Genomic DNA, 17509 nt, shown 5'->3' with positions numbered 1-17509 from the left:
TGCTATCGTATCTGATGCATACCGTACCACTATGCTATCGTATCTGATGCATACCGTACCACTATGCTATCGTATCTGATGCATATCATACCACTATTCTATCGTATCTGATGCATAGCGTACCACTTTGCTATCGTATCTGATGCATCCGTACCACTTTGCTATCGTATCTGATGAATCCGTACCACTTTGCTATCGTATCTGCTGCATCCGTACCACTATGCTATCGTATCTGCTGCATATCATACCACTATGCTATTGTATCTGATGCATACCGTACCACTTTGCTCTCGTATCTGATGCATACCACACCACTATGCTATCGTATCTGATGCATATGATACCACTATTCTATCGTATCTGATGCATACCGTACAACTATGCTGTCGTATCTGATGCATACCGTACCACTTTGCTATCGTCTCTGATGCATCCGTACCACTTTGCTATCGTATCTGATGGATCCGTACCACTATGCTATCGTATCTGAGGCATATCATACCACTATTCTATCGTATTCGTATCTGATGCATACCGTACCACTTTGCTATCGAATCTGATGCATACCACACCACTATGCTATCGTATCTGATGCATACCATACCACTATTCTATCGTATCTGATGCATACCGTACAACTATGCTGTCGTATCTGATGCATACCGTACCCCTATGCTATCGTATCTGATGTATACCGTACCACTTTGCTATCGTTTCTGATGCATCCGTACCACTATGCTATCGTATCTGATCCATACCGTACCACTATGCTATCGTATCTAATGCATACCGTACCACTATGCTATCGAATCTGATGCATACCGTACCACTATGCTGTCGTATCTGATGCATACCGTACCACTAGGCTATCGTATCTGATGCATATCATACCACTATGCAATCGTATCTGATGCATACCGTACCATTATGCTATCGTATCTGATGCATACCGTACCCCTATGCTATCGTATCTGATGTATACCGTACCACTTTGCTATCGTTTCTGATGCATCCGTACCACTATGCTATCGTATCTGATCCATACCGTACCACTATGCTATCGTACCTGATGCATACCGTACCACTTTGCTATCGAATCTGATGCATACCACACCACTATGCTATTGTATCTGATGCATACCGTACCACTTTGCTATCGTCTCTGATGCATCCGTACCACTTTGCTATCATATCTGATGCATACCGTACCACTATTCTATCGTATCTGATGCATACCGTACCTCTATGCTGTCGTATCTGATGCATACCGTACCACTTTGCTCTCGTATCTGATGCATACCACACCACTATGCTATTGTATCTGATGCATACCGTACCACTATGCTATCGTATCTCACAAATAATAACTATTCCATGACACTATAATTACTTTAAAATATCGACTTTGTGCATTCTTTTATCCTATAAACGACCACACTTACTCTTATTCTTTCGTATCTTCAATATAACATTTTAATCCAGTTGTTATTTTATGAAATAATCGAGGCTTAAATAGGCATATATATGGTAATCTAGACATTATGTGTTAGATACTATTAACATCACTTTTCAGGTTCACGTAATACATTTTCACTGCAATAAAAGTCTTTCATTGTTATATTTGATATGATTTTCGTATGCTTCTATCATTAAACAAGAGGGGGAAAACGAACTACATTTGACAGAGAGCATTATGACGATACAATGGGAGGAAATTATAGAGCGAATATTGACCCGATATTTCTAAAAAATATAAAATTGATAACATCTAATATAACCTAATACAAATTAATACAAAAGCTGTTCTTTGGTATTTAATTTTAAGGATTTGATTCATTCTAGTGGATTTTTAAAGATTGTCACTAATAAGAAACAGTGATATATTAGTCTAAAAACTAAAAACCTTAAAACTAATATGATGATGTTTACTTTATTAAGGGTAAGTTTTTTATTTTTATCTATAAAGAGAAAACACGCTTATGTTCATCCTTTCAGACAAAAATCATCACTGTATATATATATCGGCAGACAAAGGTCATAAACAAACAAAAAAACTCTTTTGCACACAAGATAACTAGATCTCTTCACGGGCAACCCAAACAAACGGAATAACATCCTTGAATTTGTCAACAAAATTAAAACGACACAGTTTCAGTTTTGAAACTCAAAGTTTATTCTCTTATTTTTTGCAGTTACAATTGTTGAAGAGAAACGTTAACAACCTACCTGCCCTTTCTTGACTTTAATTGTAAAACAGTAATATTATTATAATTATAACGATGGGCCCTCTGAAGTGGCATGACTACTTGTAATTATTGTTAAACGATTTTACTACTGAGTTAATTGCATTTTATTTTTATTTTTCTGGCTTCGCATTTTTTCACATAAAAATGATAGATGAAAACAGTAAATTAAGAAATAATCAGTGAATGAGCGCGTATTCTAGTGGAATAAAAAATTACGAGTTGATTATTTTGCCAACATTTTCAAATTCCGAGTTATGTATTCCACTATTGTATACAAACATGTTGATTATATATATTCTACCAACTAAAATGCAATGAAAGTCTTTGCTCGTCTACCTTAATGTCAATACACCCGTGATAAACAATGTGACCTAGATAATATAATTATTTAAATTAGGCTGTTCTTTTGCGCGTGCTCACATTTGTCACGTGGTGCCAATATGTGTTCATTTCACAACAAACTGCGCGTTTTTTTGTTATTTGCGACCCTTTGGACAGATGTCTTATAGTTTGGATATATTTGGGAAGGATTTTTATTCTTAGTAGCCATTTGTTCGACAGGTGATACATTCTAATACTAATATCTTTTATCTATCCACATTGCTTGTCAACACATGAAAATAGCATTTGACAGATTTACAAATACTATTTCATTTGAATATTTTGCCCGTGATCTTGACAATTTTTTAGTTGATCTAGAGGTCCGCTAGCAAACCTTCAAATACATACAAAACCATATGCCTGTACCCTTATTCGACAAAGGAAACCAGTCCAGCGGCGCGCTTGTTTACATATTTGCGAGGAAGGCTTCCTTGAAGGGCGCTGTCTCACATGTAATACAGTGTACATGCAAGCGCATGGTCTATCGTCCAATAAAACATGGGTATTCACCAATGAGAAGTGTCGTTACTTCGAAGAGGAATCCTTTAAGAATGATTATTTGTATTAACACTGTTAATTTATCTTAAATTCATCATGCTATACTGGTTTATCTCAATGTTGTAAAGTTTAATGAATTTATTTAATTTAAGATGTATACCTTCGATATTTTGAAATACAATCAGCCGCCATGCCTAGTACGTGCTGTTGAGAATGATTTTTCCTTAAAGCCACAAACCTATGAACAGATATCTGTTTGATAAATGAATACATTTCATACGCACAATACTATGATATTTTATCTAAGAAAATAAAAGATGTAATCACTGGTGCCCAATCCCTTGTTAAACTAATATAATAATAGTGATTTTTACACTGCACCAGTGTGACTTTTTATATCGACATTTTGCAACTTTTTATATCGACATTTTGCAACTTTTTATATCGACATTGTTACTTTTTATATCGACATTGTTACTTTTTATATAGGCATTGTTACTTTTTATATAGACATTGCAAGTTTCAAAATGCATGTGTTATTGATAGTCCTTACAATAATAAATACGTTTTGTAAAATATAATGTATCAGCACTGTGGAATTATGTCACAGGTTTTATATTGTTCAGTTAATTGTGCAATGGTTAGTTTTTTTCAGTTTAAAGTGATGGATTTTATCAGTGTAGAAGTTTACATTCGACACGTTTTAACACAATCTGCTGCAGTACGCCATACTGTGTATGTTTTGAAGTTATCGGTTTAAGTCTATATTACTTGATATACACAACACCATGATATTATATTAAAAGAAAAGATGATTGTAGCAATATCAGTATTATTTCTTTAAAATGTGCGAGTTTCTATCGCAAAGTTTATCTCTAATCGATTTTTATGAATACTGTACCTTTTTTTGTTAAAGATTTTCTTGTTCGTAATTATAGTTTCAAATTATTCAGGGTCAAAGTTTGACTCATTATTGTTATGCGTCATTCTGATACCTCACACATTGTGTATTATATATTGCATTTTAATTTGTCATTGTAATTTCACGCTGCAAGAGGTCATTCTAAATCCGCGATGTTGACCTAACTTATTTTTAAATGATTCTAATTTTGAAAAAAGATTTAATGTTTTAAATGATCTTAAAAAGATGGTATGTTTTTCTACATGTTTCATTACATTTTCAACAGTGGCATATAAGAAACAAACCTTGTGTTCTCTCAATCGAGCTGCACTCCTTACTGTACCTATCGACCGACACAGATTATGAGTCAGAAACAATTGCTTCCCGTTATACACTTAATATCAACTAGACCTCATTCTGAAAATCCCAAACAAACGGAATAGCACACTTGAATAAGTGAGCTAGCGTTTCCTTTTTGTGAATGTTTCACTTGTACTTCAGAGAAATCGGATATCAGGGTGTCATATTCGAGTGCAGTTATTCTATTAATCAAAGAAGAGAAAACTTCATGCGACTTTTTCTCTAGCAACGCACTGCAAAATAACCCAACTAAAACAACCCAGATGGAGTGTAAATTGGACTGGGGTGTATGTTGCGGTATCTGTGCTGTAGCATTTAAGTGAGGTGGCACTATAAATGATGCCGTTGGAAGCCCGGTCTCACTACAGACTGAACACACATTACATCTCAAGTACACACGCAGGCATACATACATACTAGTACATGTAGTAGTGCCTGATAAGGCAAATCCTGCGTATTCCTCAAAAATTGTATTGATTAATGTATATGCTTATTGTATCAATTGTATATCTACAATGTACTGAGAGTGGCTTATGTTAGCTAGAGAGGGCACTATATCAAATGTTGTAAACTATTTTTATTACTAACAGTTTTGAATTCAAAGCTCACTAGACATAGCATACAACGTCGAGACAGCTCAAGAGAATTTTACACGATAATGATATCATTAATCATCTTTAAGAATATCGAAACATAATTACGTTGCATATATCTGTCTCGATGTATGTCATATTGGTTACACCTCCAGATTTGTGGTTCTGAAATACATGTGCTCTAATTGAAGATGAATACGATATTGTCATGGAATTACCATACTCTGAAATTAGTTTTTTTATATAAGAAATACTTTATTCGACCAAACACTGTTTGTAGAACTTATTTCATCGGAGAAGATAGCATTAATGAAAATTTAGCAATGTATGTTAAGAAAATGAAAATAGAAATAGAGCATTATTAAATTTTGAAATTCATTAAATATGCCAGTTTATCCTTAGTTCACAATGATGTAACACTGTTTTAAAAGCTGTTGTAACCCTGTGACACAACTATGTACAGTTAGTATTACGGCTGCCTGGTATAACGTGTCAGAACCTTTTTTGTACCACTACCATATTACAGCTATTGTGAATGGACAAAAATGTCTATTGCAAATGCATATTTTTGTTATATAATACATGCATATAACAAGTTAGATTAGGGGAACCGCTTAACCGGTTATGATAACGTAGGAGAGTTTCACCTAAGAGCTTTTTGTTTTAACTATTTTTGGTTTGGTAGGCTATTTTTTTTTCACTTATTCATATTTTAAGAAACTAAGCCATGGAACAACAAACTGAGTTTTTACGTCCTTTGGTAATGAATTTTCCTCTTATTCTGATGCTGTTTATATATACGTCCTGGCTAGCAACAATGTTAAGTGCACGATTGACAGTGGATACGGTTCGTGTTCGAACCCTGTAGTTTCTGTTTGTCATTATGTTTTGTTTTCAAATACTAAAATTTGAACAACAACATACTTACTTCTGTTAAATGTTTCACACTATACAATTTTTTTATAGAATACTTCTGTACCAAATGTCTACACAATTATTGCACAATCGAGATAATGCATTCCAATCTGATAGGAACGTTTGCCTTTTATTCGATAAAATAGCATGAACAACATTGGCAGAGATTGTACAGTTAACAGAAATCGCTGATTGCAGAGATAGAAATAATAATTAACTTAGCAAATCATGAATCTCAATCTAATCCTATAAATCCATAAGTTTGAAAAGCTGAATACTAGCTATATACATATATATCATTAATATATCCGTCTTAAACACGCCATTACCATAGCCCCAATTTCTTCTGTCTGAAGCATTTAAGACAGATTTTCACACTCTCCCAATATCTTTATATTGAACAGCAGTATCATGCATTTGGGTAGCGTTTTCATGAAAATATTAAGGTCTGTTGATTAAGATGTATGTATATAACGTAGCTATATATATGCTCATTCGTTATTGTACTTATCGATGGACAAAAGTTTTAAGTCAGAAACAAATATTTCCCGTTGCTGTTCCAGAAACAATTCTGTATTTCTCACCAAGTTTTTTTTTTTTTGAAGAATTCACCTGGCAATTTTAGTTTGGTGAATGTATCAGTTATACTTCAAAGGAGTCGAATCTCAGGGCAGCATATTCTAATGACTTTGTTCTAGTAATCAGAAAAAAAAATGCTTTGCTTTTATCAGCAATTCATTGCAAATTGATTAAAAATATAACAAAAACATATAAATTAACGTTTTAGTTTTAAATTAAAACCTCACTTTATATAACCATAAAAAAATCGCATGTTAAAAAGAAATCCACATAATCTTGATGGATTTTTTTTTTTCATTTTATTGATTTCTAATTTATGATGCATGAGTCGCAATGGATATGCTTAATCCATGTAGTTTTGAATTGTCTATATATTGTTTTGGTTTCATATACTCAAACTTAAAGCAACTCTAGTTTTTTTTAAACGCATCACAATATCTGATTTGTTTGTAGTTAATGACCTTTGCAAGTTTTTCATTAAATTGTCCTTTGCAATAATGTATTTTAACCTGATAGTACTTTTTGCCTTGTCTACGATAAAATAACGTAAATAGCACTGGAAGAACATGAACATTGAACTAACGGCGAATAGAGATCGCGATAGCAGCAATATATATCCGTACCAACTTAGTTATAATGAAAAATATCATGTAAATCTATAATTGGATATCAAATCAAATATAGCTATATAGTCAATACATCAGTCAAAGACTCAGCTTAACTACAACCAAAGTTTCTTCTATGTGAAGATTTTTGTTTTTTTTGGATTGATCAATTGATTCATTGAATGGTTTTACGTATACACACATACATCATTTATTTTAAAACAATTATGAAACAAGTAATTTCGACTTAAATAAATCATTTTATGGTTTTTCATCAGCTTCACTACCGAGTAGTTTAGTTGTACTGTGGACGCCTATGAGTTCAAACTACTAATCAAAAATGTATTAACATTAAATTGGATATTGTTTTGATGAGAATGACGATCTGTCAATTGACCTGTATACATACACATGTATAACGTATATTTATGTTCAGTTTAACAAATAACGCTCGTTATTGTACGCTTTGACCCATAAAGCCCTTTAATCAGAAATAAATACTTCCTGTTGCATCCTCGCGATACTATAGATTACTTGATTTCTTTCCAGAAAAACCAACATGGGCGGAATATCCCTCTTAAAATTGTCATCTGGCAAGATATTTTTGTGAATGTATCATTCACACTTTTCAGTTCCCCATCATATTAATACAAATTACTTCTCTGTTCCTCGTCCTAATCATGCATTGCAAAAGCGCAAGGTAAATCAGTACAGATTTAAAAACAAAACATACAATACTTTCTTCAGCAGCTACTACATAAGGAAAAATCAACAAAAGATGCTTTAACACGGTTAGAAAACCACGGAAAAATAGTTGATATTTAGTGGAAATATGTAACTTGTGTGAAGTGCTACTTAAATCCACTCATTTAATACCTAATTTATACAGGAGAAAACAATCAAACATTACCAAGATAAACCGCACATGCGCAATCAACATGATAACCATCAGGCGTTGTTGATTGTAGATATGCTTTAGGAAAATAAAATCCAAGAACTTAATATACTATTAACACAAATGATTAAAAAAACAGAAATATCTGCATGGTAAAAAGTAATATGATCTTTACGTTATGATTTTGAATTTTGATTTAAAATGTGTAATGGATCTAACGAGACACATCATTACTTATGAAAAAAATATAAAATAACAAAAGGTTTGACTTCACCAAAAAATATCAATTTAGCAAATTTAAAAAAACATATACCAATAAAAATTTCTGTCCCCATAATCTGATGTAGAAATGTTAATTCATCAGAGCTTACCAGATATTTATGCCGCATAACTTATCTTTCCATGACATTTATGAAAATGAGAAAATTTTGGAATATATTTGCTTCCAATTTCCTTGAAAGTTAAAGTGCAAGATTTTTATAAACAGTGTAACATACCTACCGAATGTAAAACAGTGTTACTAAATAACCGGTTATCATAGGTGAGTATTACATACCTACCAAGTGTAAAACAGTGTTACTTACTATCCGGGAATTATAACAGTGTTAGATACCTAGCGAGTGTAAAACAGTGTTACTCTCTTACTGGGTATTATAGTGTTACATACCTAACGAGTGTAAAACAGTGTTTCTTACTAACCGGGTTTTATAACAGTGTTACATATCTAACGAGTATAAAACAGTGTTACTTACTGCCCGGGAAATACAACAGTGTTACATACCTAACGAGTGTTAAACAGTGTTACTTACTACATGGAAAATACAACAGTGTTAAATACCTAACGAGTGTTAAACAGTATACAATTATTTCATGGCTATTTGGGGAACGTCAAACCTATCATCCCGAGATAGGAGGACGCCCTGGCGGCCGAGAGCAAACAGTTCCACAGGGCTTCTCCCTACCGAGGAATGGTAGTTTTGACTGTTCCCAAAAAAGCATTGAAGCAATTGTTTTATTACCAAATACATATTAGTAACAATGATGCATGCAATGGTGTTAATTTGTTTAAAAATAACGAAAGAGGTCAAATAACAGCTTCAAATTTGATTATTAACAAAACCGAAATTTGACTCTCGAGGGGGGGATTTCTGCGCATCGAATTCGCGCCGGGTAAGAGTTCGCTCTGACCGGAAAAAAGTTTCAACTGTTTCACCCCTACAGCCGAAATATAAAAATAAGCCAGAAATAGTAAATGAATAAACTCGTTATAATTTTTATAGACTTTTGGATAATAATGTTACTTACTAACCGGGTATTATAACAGTGTTACATACCTACCGAGTATTATAACAGTGTTACATGTCTAACGAGTGTAAAACAGTGTTACATGTCTAACGAGTCTAAAACAGTGTTACTTATTAACCGGGTATTATAACAGTGTTACATACCAATCGAGTATTATAACAGTGTTACATGTCTAACGAGTGTAAACAGTGTTACATGTCTAACGAGTCTAAAACAGTGTTACTTACTAACCGGGTATTATAACAGTGTTAAATACCTATCGAGTATTATAACAGTGTTACATGTCTAACGAGTGTAAACAGTGTTACATGTCTAACGAGTCTAAAACAGTGTTACTTATTAACCGGGTATTATAACAGTGTTACATACCAATCGAGTATTATAACAGTGTTACATGTCTAACGAGTATAAAACAGTGTTACATGTCTAACGAGTGTAAAACCGTGTTACTTACTAACCGGGTATTATAACAGTGTTACATACCTACCGAGTAGTATAACTGTGTTACATGTCTAACGAGTGTAAAACAGTGTTACCTGTCTAACGAGTGTAAAACAGTGTTACTTACTAACCGGGTATTATAACAGTTTTACATACCTACCGAGTATTATAACAGTGTTACATGTCTAACGAGAGTAAAACAGTGTTACATGTCTAACGAGTGTAAAAAAGTGTTACTTACTAACCGGGTATTATAACAGTGTTACATACCTACCGAGTATTATAACAGTGTTACATGTCTAACGAGAGTAAAACAGTGTTACATGTCTAACGAGTGTAAAACAGTGGTACATGTCTAACGAGTGTAAAACAGTGTTACTTACTAACCGGGTATTATAACAACGGTGTTGTACACGTACTGAGTATAAAAAAGTGTCACCTTATAACAGGATATAATTGAACAACACTGTTACATGTTTACTTGGTATCCTATAGTCGTACGTATATGTTATATAAAAAATGCGAAATTGGAAAATTGAATATATTTCTTGAACAAGACTCTAAGAATAACATTATACAAACCAATTTTCTGTTCTTACTAATTTATTCTTTTTTCGAAACCTGTTTTTTTTATCCTAGTGATCCAAATGTAGCAAGTTTCGTTAAAAAGACAAGATAACATGATTCATCGCCGAAATATATTATTAAACGACTTCTGCCAAATTTATTAAATGTATTAGGCAGAATGATGACATTTTATTGTAAAATTCTTTATCTATTTCCAGATTGAGGATCCGAACTAACATCGTGATTCTACGTCGCATAATTTGCCATCAAGTGCTCCATTGTGTAGAAAACAGTAACTATGAATCGTTTTTCCTTTTTCGCCTTATGTGTTTTACTTGCTGTGTGCTTATTGGGAGCGATCGTTGTGATTCTGTATTATCACTCTTTATCTAGAGATGTCAAATCTGTCAATGTGTTCAATATTTCCTTCAGTGCATCCTTTAACATCGACACAATTGAACATGATAATCTTGGTACTGAAAAAACTTACCTGAAAATAGAATGGAATCCGACGACGCGGAAAATGAATTTCCAGCAAAATGAAGTGTTCTCATCAAACTATGATTTCGACTACGAACTCTTTTTTATCATGACAGATGATAAAGCGACTATTGGCCTTTCTCACATGAATAGTTCGCTAGCATTCTGTATTGAGGACATTTCCCTGTTAAAATGGTTAGACGTTTTTCAACACATTGTAACAGTGGACAATTGGCGTAGCGATGCAAAGTCAAGCAGATGTCGTGGGGACATCTGGTTTACGAAACACAATGGTGATATCATTGAAATCTGCACATATGATAACCATTTAGATTATGTTAAGTATCAAAACGATCGCGCTATGTTAGCCAAATGGACAACAACTGATGAGCGGAATATCCGTATTCGATCTGATGTACTGAATGGCCCGTGCGGCAATGTCACATATTTTAAATGCAATAATTTGCATAACGTTCCGAAAGTGAAAAGGGACTCGGGGATATCGCCGACCACGTGTTTGTTCGTGCATGGAGCGGGTGAGAACGCGAATGGTAACGATGTCAAACCAGATCTTACCCACTATTGGGGTGATATCAAAAGTCAAACGTCTGATTGTGCTTCGCATAAATTTCTTGTCTATAACAGCAGGGACAACGGCTGGGATGAGGACCAGATACACCAGCACTTTTGTAATGTGGCTGCCACCAATGGAATTATTACCGACACGGTGATATTTTCACATTCTATGGGGAACTTGGTGATTGCAGCTGCACTGCACCGACAGAAGTGTACCTTTAACCAGGTGACAAGCCGCTGGTATTCTGTTCAAGGCCCGTGGACAGGGAGTGTTGTAGCTAATACTCTCTCAAAAATTTGCAGAAATCCTACGCTTCACCAGATATTGATTCGCCGTATATTGCGGGCGCAAGGTTACTGTAAACCTACTGAAGATAGAGAATTTGATGTCTACACTACACTTAAAACCGACTATATATCACCTACTGGGATACGTTATCATCATCTGATACAAATAGGGAAGAAGTTCGTATCTGGAGTGATGTGCGGAACCTCAAATTGGGGGTTAGCGAAGCACTACACTGAAAGCTTTGCACTCAAGATGATGCAGTTTTACAGCAACCTGGAGAAACCCAATGATGGCATGGTGGCGTTAGAGAGCTGCAAATTAAAGGATGACCAATTCGAAGCAAGAAGCTCCGAACGTTATTACAAAGATAAATTCAACCACGCAGATGGCACTTGTAGAAACGGTGGTTGTCCATGCAAGTGGTATCACTATATGCATTAACTATATGCACTCGTGTACAGTTTTGAGTATAAACGCTGGTTCCCAGTCAAAGGCCCATGGACAGGAAGAGTTTCACCAAATACGATTTCAATATTTTTTTCTAAATGTCGTACGTTCACCGATGTATTGTGTATAAATCGTATAGCAACCGATTGCGTGTATGATAACCTGTTTAGTCAACAACACATTATGGATGTTTCCAGTGACGAGACGTTTATTTTGCATGTCTTTTTTTATTTTCCCGCCTCAATCATATCTATTTAATCAGAACAAAGACTCAATATCATCAAAGTATGCTAAGATTTGATTCATTATTCAAAACATCTGTTTTGAAAACTCGATTATTATTACTTTTTTTTGTGTCTTTTACTATACATGTATATTAGTATGTGTGTATGTGTATACACGAATCTTTAACCAGTAAAGTCTTACGTTAGTATGTGTGTTCAAAAACATGTATGTCATAAAAAGGCATTAAATTTACATACGATATAAGTTAATAACTATGGTACAAATAATATGAATCGTTCTCGCGGAGATATTTCCTTACGAACAAAAGCACAAGAATCCTATTCTACCGTCGAGGTGTCAAAACAATTCTCAACTCTTCGGGTTGAGATTTGAGATTGCCTAACCCTCGTTTCGATACCAGATTGTAATACGTTAAGGAACAGGTGTACATATATTTGCAAAAAGGAAGTATCACTCCTATGTGACGAAGAAGGAACGTTATCTACCAGAAGGTATGTTAGTCGAATGGCAATCAGAAAGCCTGTTCTTTTCGTGGGAACACCATTTTGCTTTCCACACGCCATTTCTGACCAAGCTACCGTGACATCTGTTCCTTAACCACTTTCTGTGTAGAGATGATATCATCATAATACAAATATTTTTTCGCACTTCTGATGGTACATTTGTAAGTATTAACCTACATAAAGACCATTACGAACAAGCATTATTCAACAACCATCATGAGTCGGTATGATCGTGTTTTTTTTACCAGAGTAATGTTACCAAACGCCGCTTTATGTGCAAAACCTGAACAAATAAATTATTAAAACATGATAGTACATACGACTAACTACAGCTAATTGCGAAGCTCATTCATTTGAGAATATAGATAGAGACAGGAAAGTTCAAACAAGAAATACCTAAAAGTACTGTTATAATTGGGAGTCATGATATTTTTGCTCTTCAACCATATTTGTTTAATTATTGTTTTTTTTAATACGTAAACATAAATATTGAGTTATTGTTTCATTTTTAGACATTTGTTTTCTTGATTTATTATTACTTGTTTTACTGTAAGAGTGCCATAAAGTAAGCAGTGAAAATGGGGATTGGGTTTGGATGTGTTGAGTCAGTCATATGTTAGTAAAAGAGAATATATATATATAACATTGCTGTATTGTGATTTTTTTTTCTACTACTGTACAACGAATATTTTTTAAAAAATAGGTAAAATAAACCTTTTTTGATGAACATCCATTTGTACTACTGCATGCATATGTAAATGTATACGATAACTAAATAAAAATATGTAATGTGTCATAGAGTGTTTCTATATGTTGTACCACTTACACCAGGAATCGAAATACCGTACATCTGGTAGTATGCTTTTTACACCGGGAATATAAATACGGTGCATATGGTAACAAGCTTTTTACACCGGGAATGTAAATACTGTACATATGGTAACATGTTTTTACACCGGGAATATAAATACTGTACATCAGGTAACATGCTTTTCACACCAGGAATAGAAATAAATCTGGTAGCATGCAATTTACACCAGGAATAGAAGCACAGCTGGTAACATGCTGTTAACACCGGGAATAGAAATACTGTAATCTGGTGACATGATTTTTACACCGGATACAGACGTTCAACCTTTGACAAGTTTTATACAATGGCTATTGACGTACGACTGGTGACATGGTGAATACACCGGCTACAGACGTACAACTGGTGACATGATTTATACCACGGATACAGACGTACAACTGATGACATGATTTATACAATGGCTATTGAGGTACGACTGGTGATATAATATACAAACCAGATACAGACGTACAACTGGTTACAAAATTGATACACTGGTTAAAGACGTACAACTGGTGACGTGCTATATACACCGTCTACAAACGTACTACTGGTGACGTGCTATATAGACCGTCTACAAACGTACAACTGGTGACGTACTATATGCACCGTCTACAAACGTACAACTGGTGACGTGCTATATACACCGTCTACAAACGTACTACTGGTGACGTACTATATACACCGTCTACAAACGTACTACTGGTGACGTGCTATATACACCGTCTACAAACGTACTACTGGTGACGTGCTATATACACCGTCTACAAACGTACAACTGGTGACGTACTATATACATCGTCTACAAACGTACTACTTGTGACGTACTATATACACCGTCTTCAAACGTAGAACTGGTGACGTACTATATACACGGTCTACAAACGTACTACTGGTGACGTGCTATATACACCGTCTACAAACGTACAACTGGTGACGTGCTATATACACCGTCTACAAACGTAGAACTGGTGACGTACTATATACACCGTCTACAAACGTACTACTAGTGACGTACTATATACACCGTCTACAAACGTTCTACTGGTGACGTACTATATACACGGTCTACAAACGTACTACTGGTGACGTACTATATGCACCGTCTACAAACGTACTACTGGTGACGTGCTATATACACCGTCTACAAACGTACAACTGGTGACGTGCTATATACACCGTCTACAAACGTACTACTGGTGACGTGCTATATACACCGTCTACAAACGTACAACTGGTGACGTGATAAATATACCGTCTACAAACGTACAACTGGTGACGTGCTATATACACCGTCTACAAACTACAACTGGTGACGTGCTATATACACCGTCTTAAAAACGTACAACTGGTGACATGATATGTACACCGGCTACAGACGTACAGCTTGTGACATGATATATACACAAGATACAGACGTACAACCGATGGCATGATATGATCACCGGCTACAGACGTACAACTGTTGACGTGCTATATACACTGGCTACAGGCGTACAACTGGTGACGTGATAAATATACCGGATACAGACGTACAACTTGTGACATGATTTAAACACCGGATACAGACGTACACCTCGTAACTTGATTTATACGTCGGCTACAGTAATACTGCTTGTGACATGATTTATACAACGGCTACAGACGTAGACTTGGTGACGTGATGAATAAACCGGATATAGATGTACAGCATGTGACATTGATATATACACCGAAAACAGACGCACAAATGGTGACATGATTTAAACAATGGCTAAAGACGTACAACTGGTGACGTGATCAATAAACCGGATACAGACTGATACCTGGTGACATGATTTATACAACGGACACAGACGTACAACTGGTGAGATAATGTATACACCAGATACAGACGTACAACTGGTGACATGATTTATACATTTTGCTACAGACGTACAACTGGCGACTTGATAAGTACACCGGCTACAGACGTACAACTGGTGACATGATACATTGTATTAAAACCAGATACAGACGTACAACTGGTGACATGCTATACATACAGGATACAAACGTACAACTGGCGACTTGATAAGTACAACGGCTACAGACGTACAACGGGTGACATGATTTATACAACGGATACAAACGTTCAACTTGTGACATGATGTATACACCGGATACAGACGTACAACTGATAACATCATGTGAACACCGGCTGCAGATGTACAACTGGTTACATGATACATACACCGGATACAGACGTACACATGGTGACGTCATATTTACATCGGATATAAACGTACAACTGGTGACATGCTATATACACCGGATACAGACGTACACTTGGTGTCGTGATACATTCACCAGGTATAGACGCATAACTGGTCACATGATATATACACCGGATATATACGTACAACTCTTGTCATGATTTATACAACGGATACAGACGTACAAATGGTGACATAATGTTTACACCGGATACAGACATACAACTAGTGACATGATATACACACAGGATACAAACGTGCAACTGGTTACGTGATATATACATTGGAAACAGACGTACAACTGGTGACGTGATATTTACATCGGATATAAACGTTCAACTAGTGATTTGATATATTCACCGGCTACAGACGTACAACTGGTGACATGATTTATACACCGGATACAGATGTAGAACTGGTTACATGATTTAAACACCGGAAAAAGACGCACAACTCGTGAAATGATTTATACACCGGCTACAAACGCACAACACGTGACATGATTTATACGCCGGCTACAATAGTACAACTTGTGACATGATGTACATGTATACACTAGCTACAGACGTACAACTGAAGAAATTCCTGGTACATGTCAATAGAGCAAATATCTGAAGGGGAAGCAGGGTAGTGGTCACGTGATTTTGAAAAATCACGTGACCGCAATCATAAAAATAGAACCGGAAGTACAAATGTCAGGAAGCCGAGGTAAACAAATATGGCAGACGACAGATGCGGTAGTCGCCGTTATATCAGGGTAAAGGGAAGACTGGCAAAGAAAGGGACTGTGAATAGGTCAGAAAATATGCGTTTTTTGAACGAGAAGAGTTACAGTACCAGCAACCAAGACCACGATTATGTGGCGATTCCACAACACAGACTTGACAGTACTATTTCATCACACACCGTTCAAGATCGCGATATTCATGTCAGCGAGAACGTGGAAATCGGACCAACGAAACCATGGTTTCAGGGACGAAGGGTGGTTGAGCTAGCAGTGCTGTCCGAAAATATGAATTGTGCCAAATGCAATTCGTGGCTTAGGTTTGTTGACATTGTTGACGAGGTAATTTACGGTATGGCAAGTTACCTTTACATATCATGTCCGAACAGTGCATGCCAGCATGTCAACTTGGTACCCACAGGAAAACGAAATTCAAACAAAGGCTTTGACGTCAACTCCAAAGTGTATCTAGGTAAGTAACAAAACCTAATCTTTCTTGATTTCTTTTCTTTTCATGTGATTTCTATCTTCTGTGCAAGACGATTCGGTCCTTTTCCAGTTTGGCCTCAGCTTCTCTATTATAAGATATTTCGCCCCAGAGAGAGAGAAAGAGTTTCCCCCACTCAAATTATAAGTTAGTTTAACCACAGCTGGCACTTGTATCTGGTATTTAATACCTGAGCTAAAATCCAAAATCCACTATGTACACAAATACAACATTGGCATTTGATTTTAGCTCTGGTATTAAATACAAGCTACAAATCATAAAATCATGGGTAGGTTGGTAAGGAAATTATTTTATTTTTTCAATTTTATTTTTATTTATATTGTAAGTAATTAAAATTCAAACAGAATACATGGTGAGATTTTTTTT

At 35.4% G+C, this 17509-nt stretch overlaps 1 protein-coding gene across 1 annotated transcript in view; it reads left to right on the top strand.

Annotated features, from left to right (window-relative positions):
- LOC110440621 overlaps nucleotides 1–13621 on the top strand; it is a 24592-nt gene extending 10971 nt beyond the window's left edge. The window contains exon 2 of the mRNA XM_021483782.1: nucleotides 10505–13621. Coding sequence (XP_021339457.1) covers nucleotides 10585–12072 — 1488 coding nt within the window. The 5' untranslated portion in view covers nucleotides 10505–10584 and the 3' untranslated portion in view covers nucleotides 12073–13621. The remainder of the gene's footprint in view (nucleotides 1–10504) is intronic.
- The last annotated feature ends 3888 nt before the right edge of the window (nucleotides 13622–17509 follow it).

The sequence above is a fragment of the Mizuhopecten yessoensis genome, unplaced genomic scaffold, assembly GCF_002113885.1.
Source record: "Mizuhopecten yessoensis strain PY_sf001 unplaced genomic scaffold, ASM211388v2 scaffold11185, whole genome shotgun sequence".
Taxonomy (NCBI): domain Eukaryota; kingdom Metazoa; phylum Mollusca; class Bivalvia; order Pectinida; family Pectinidae; genus Mizuhopecten; species Mizuhopecten yessoensis.
The sequence above is the reverse complement of the archived record's forward strand: the minus strand, read 5'-3'. Positions and strand labels throughout refer to the sequence as shown.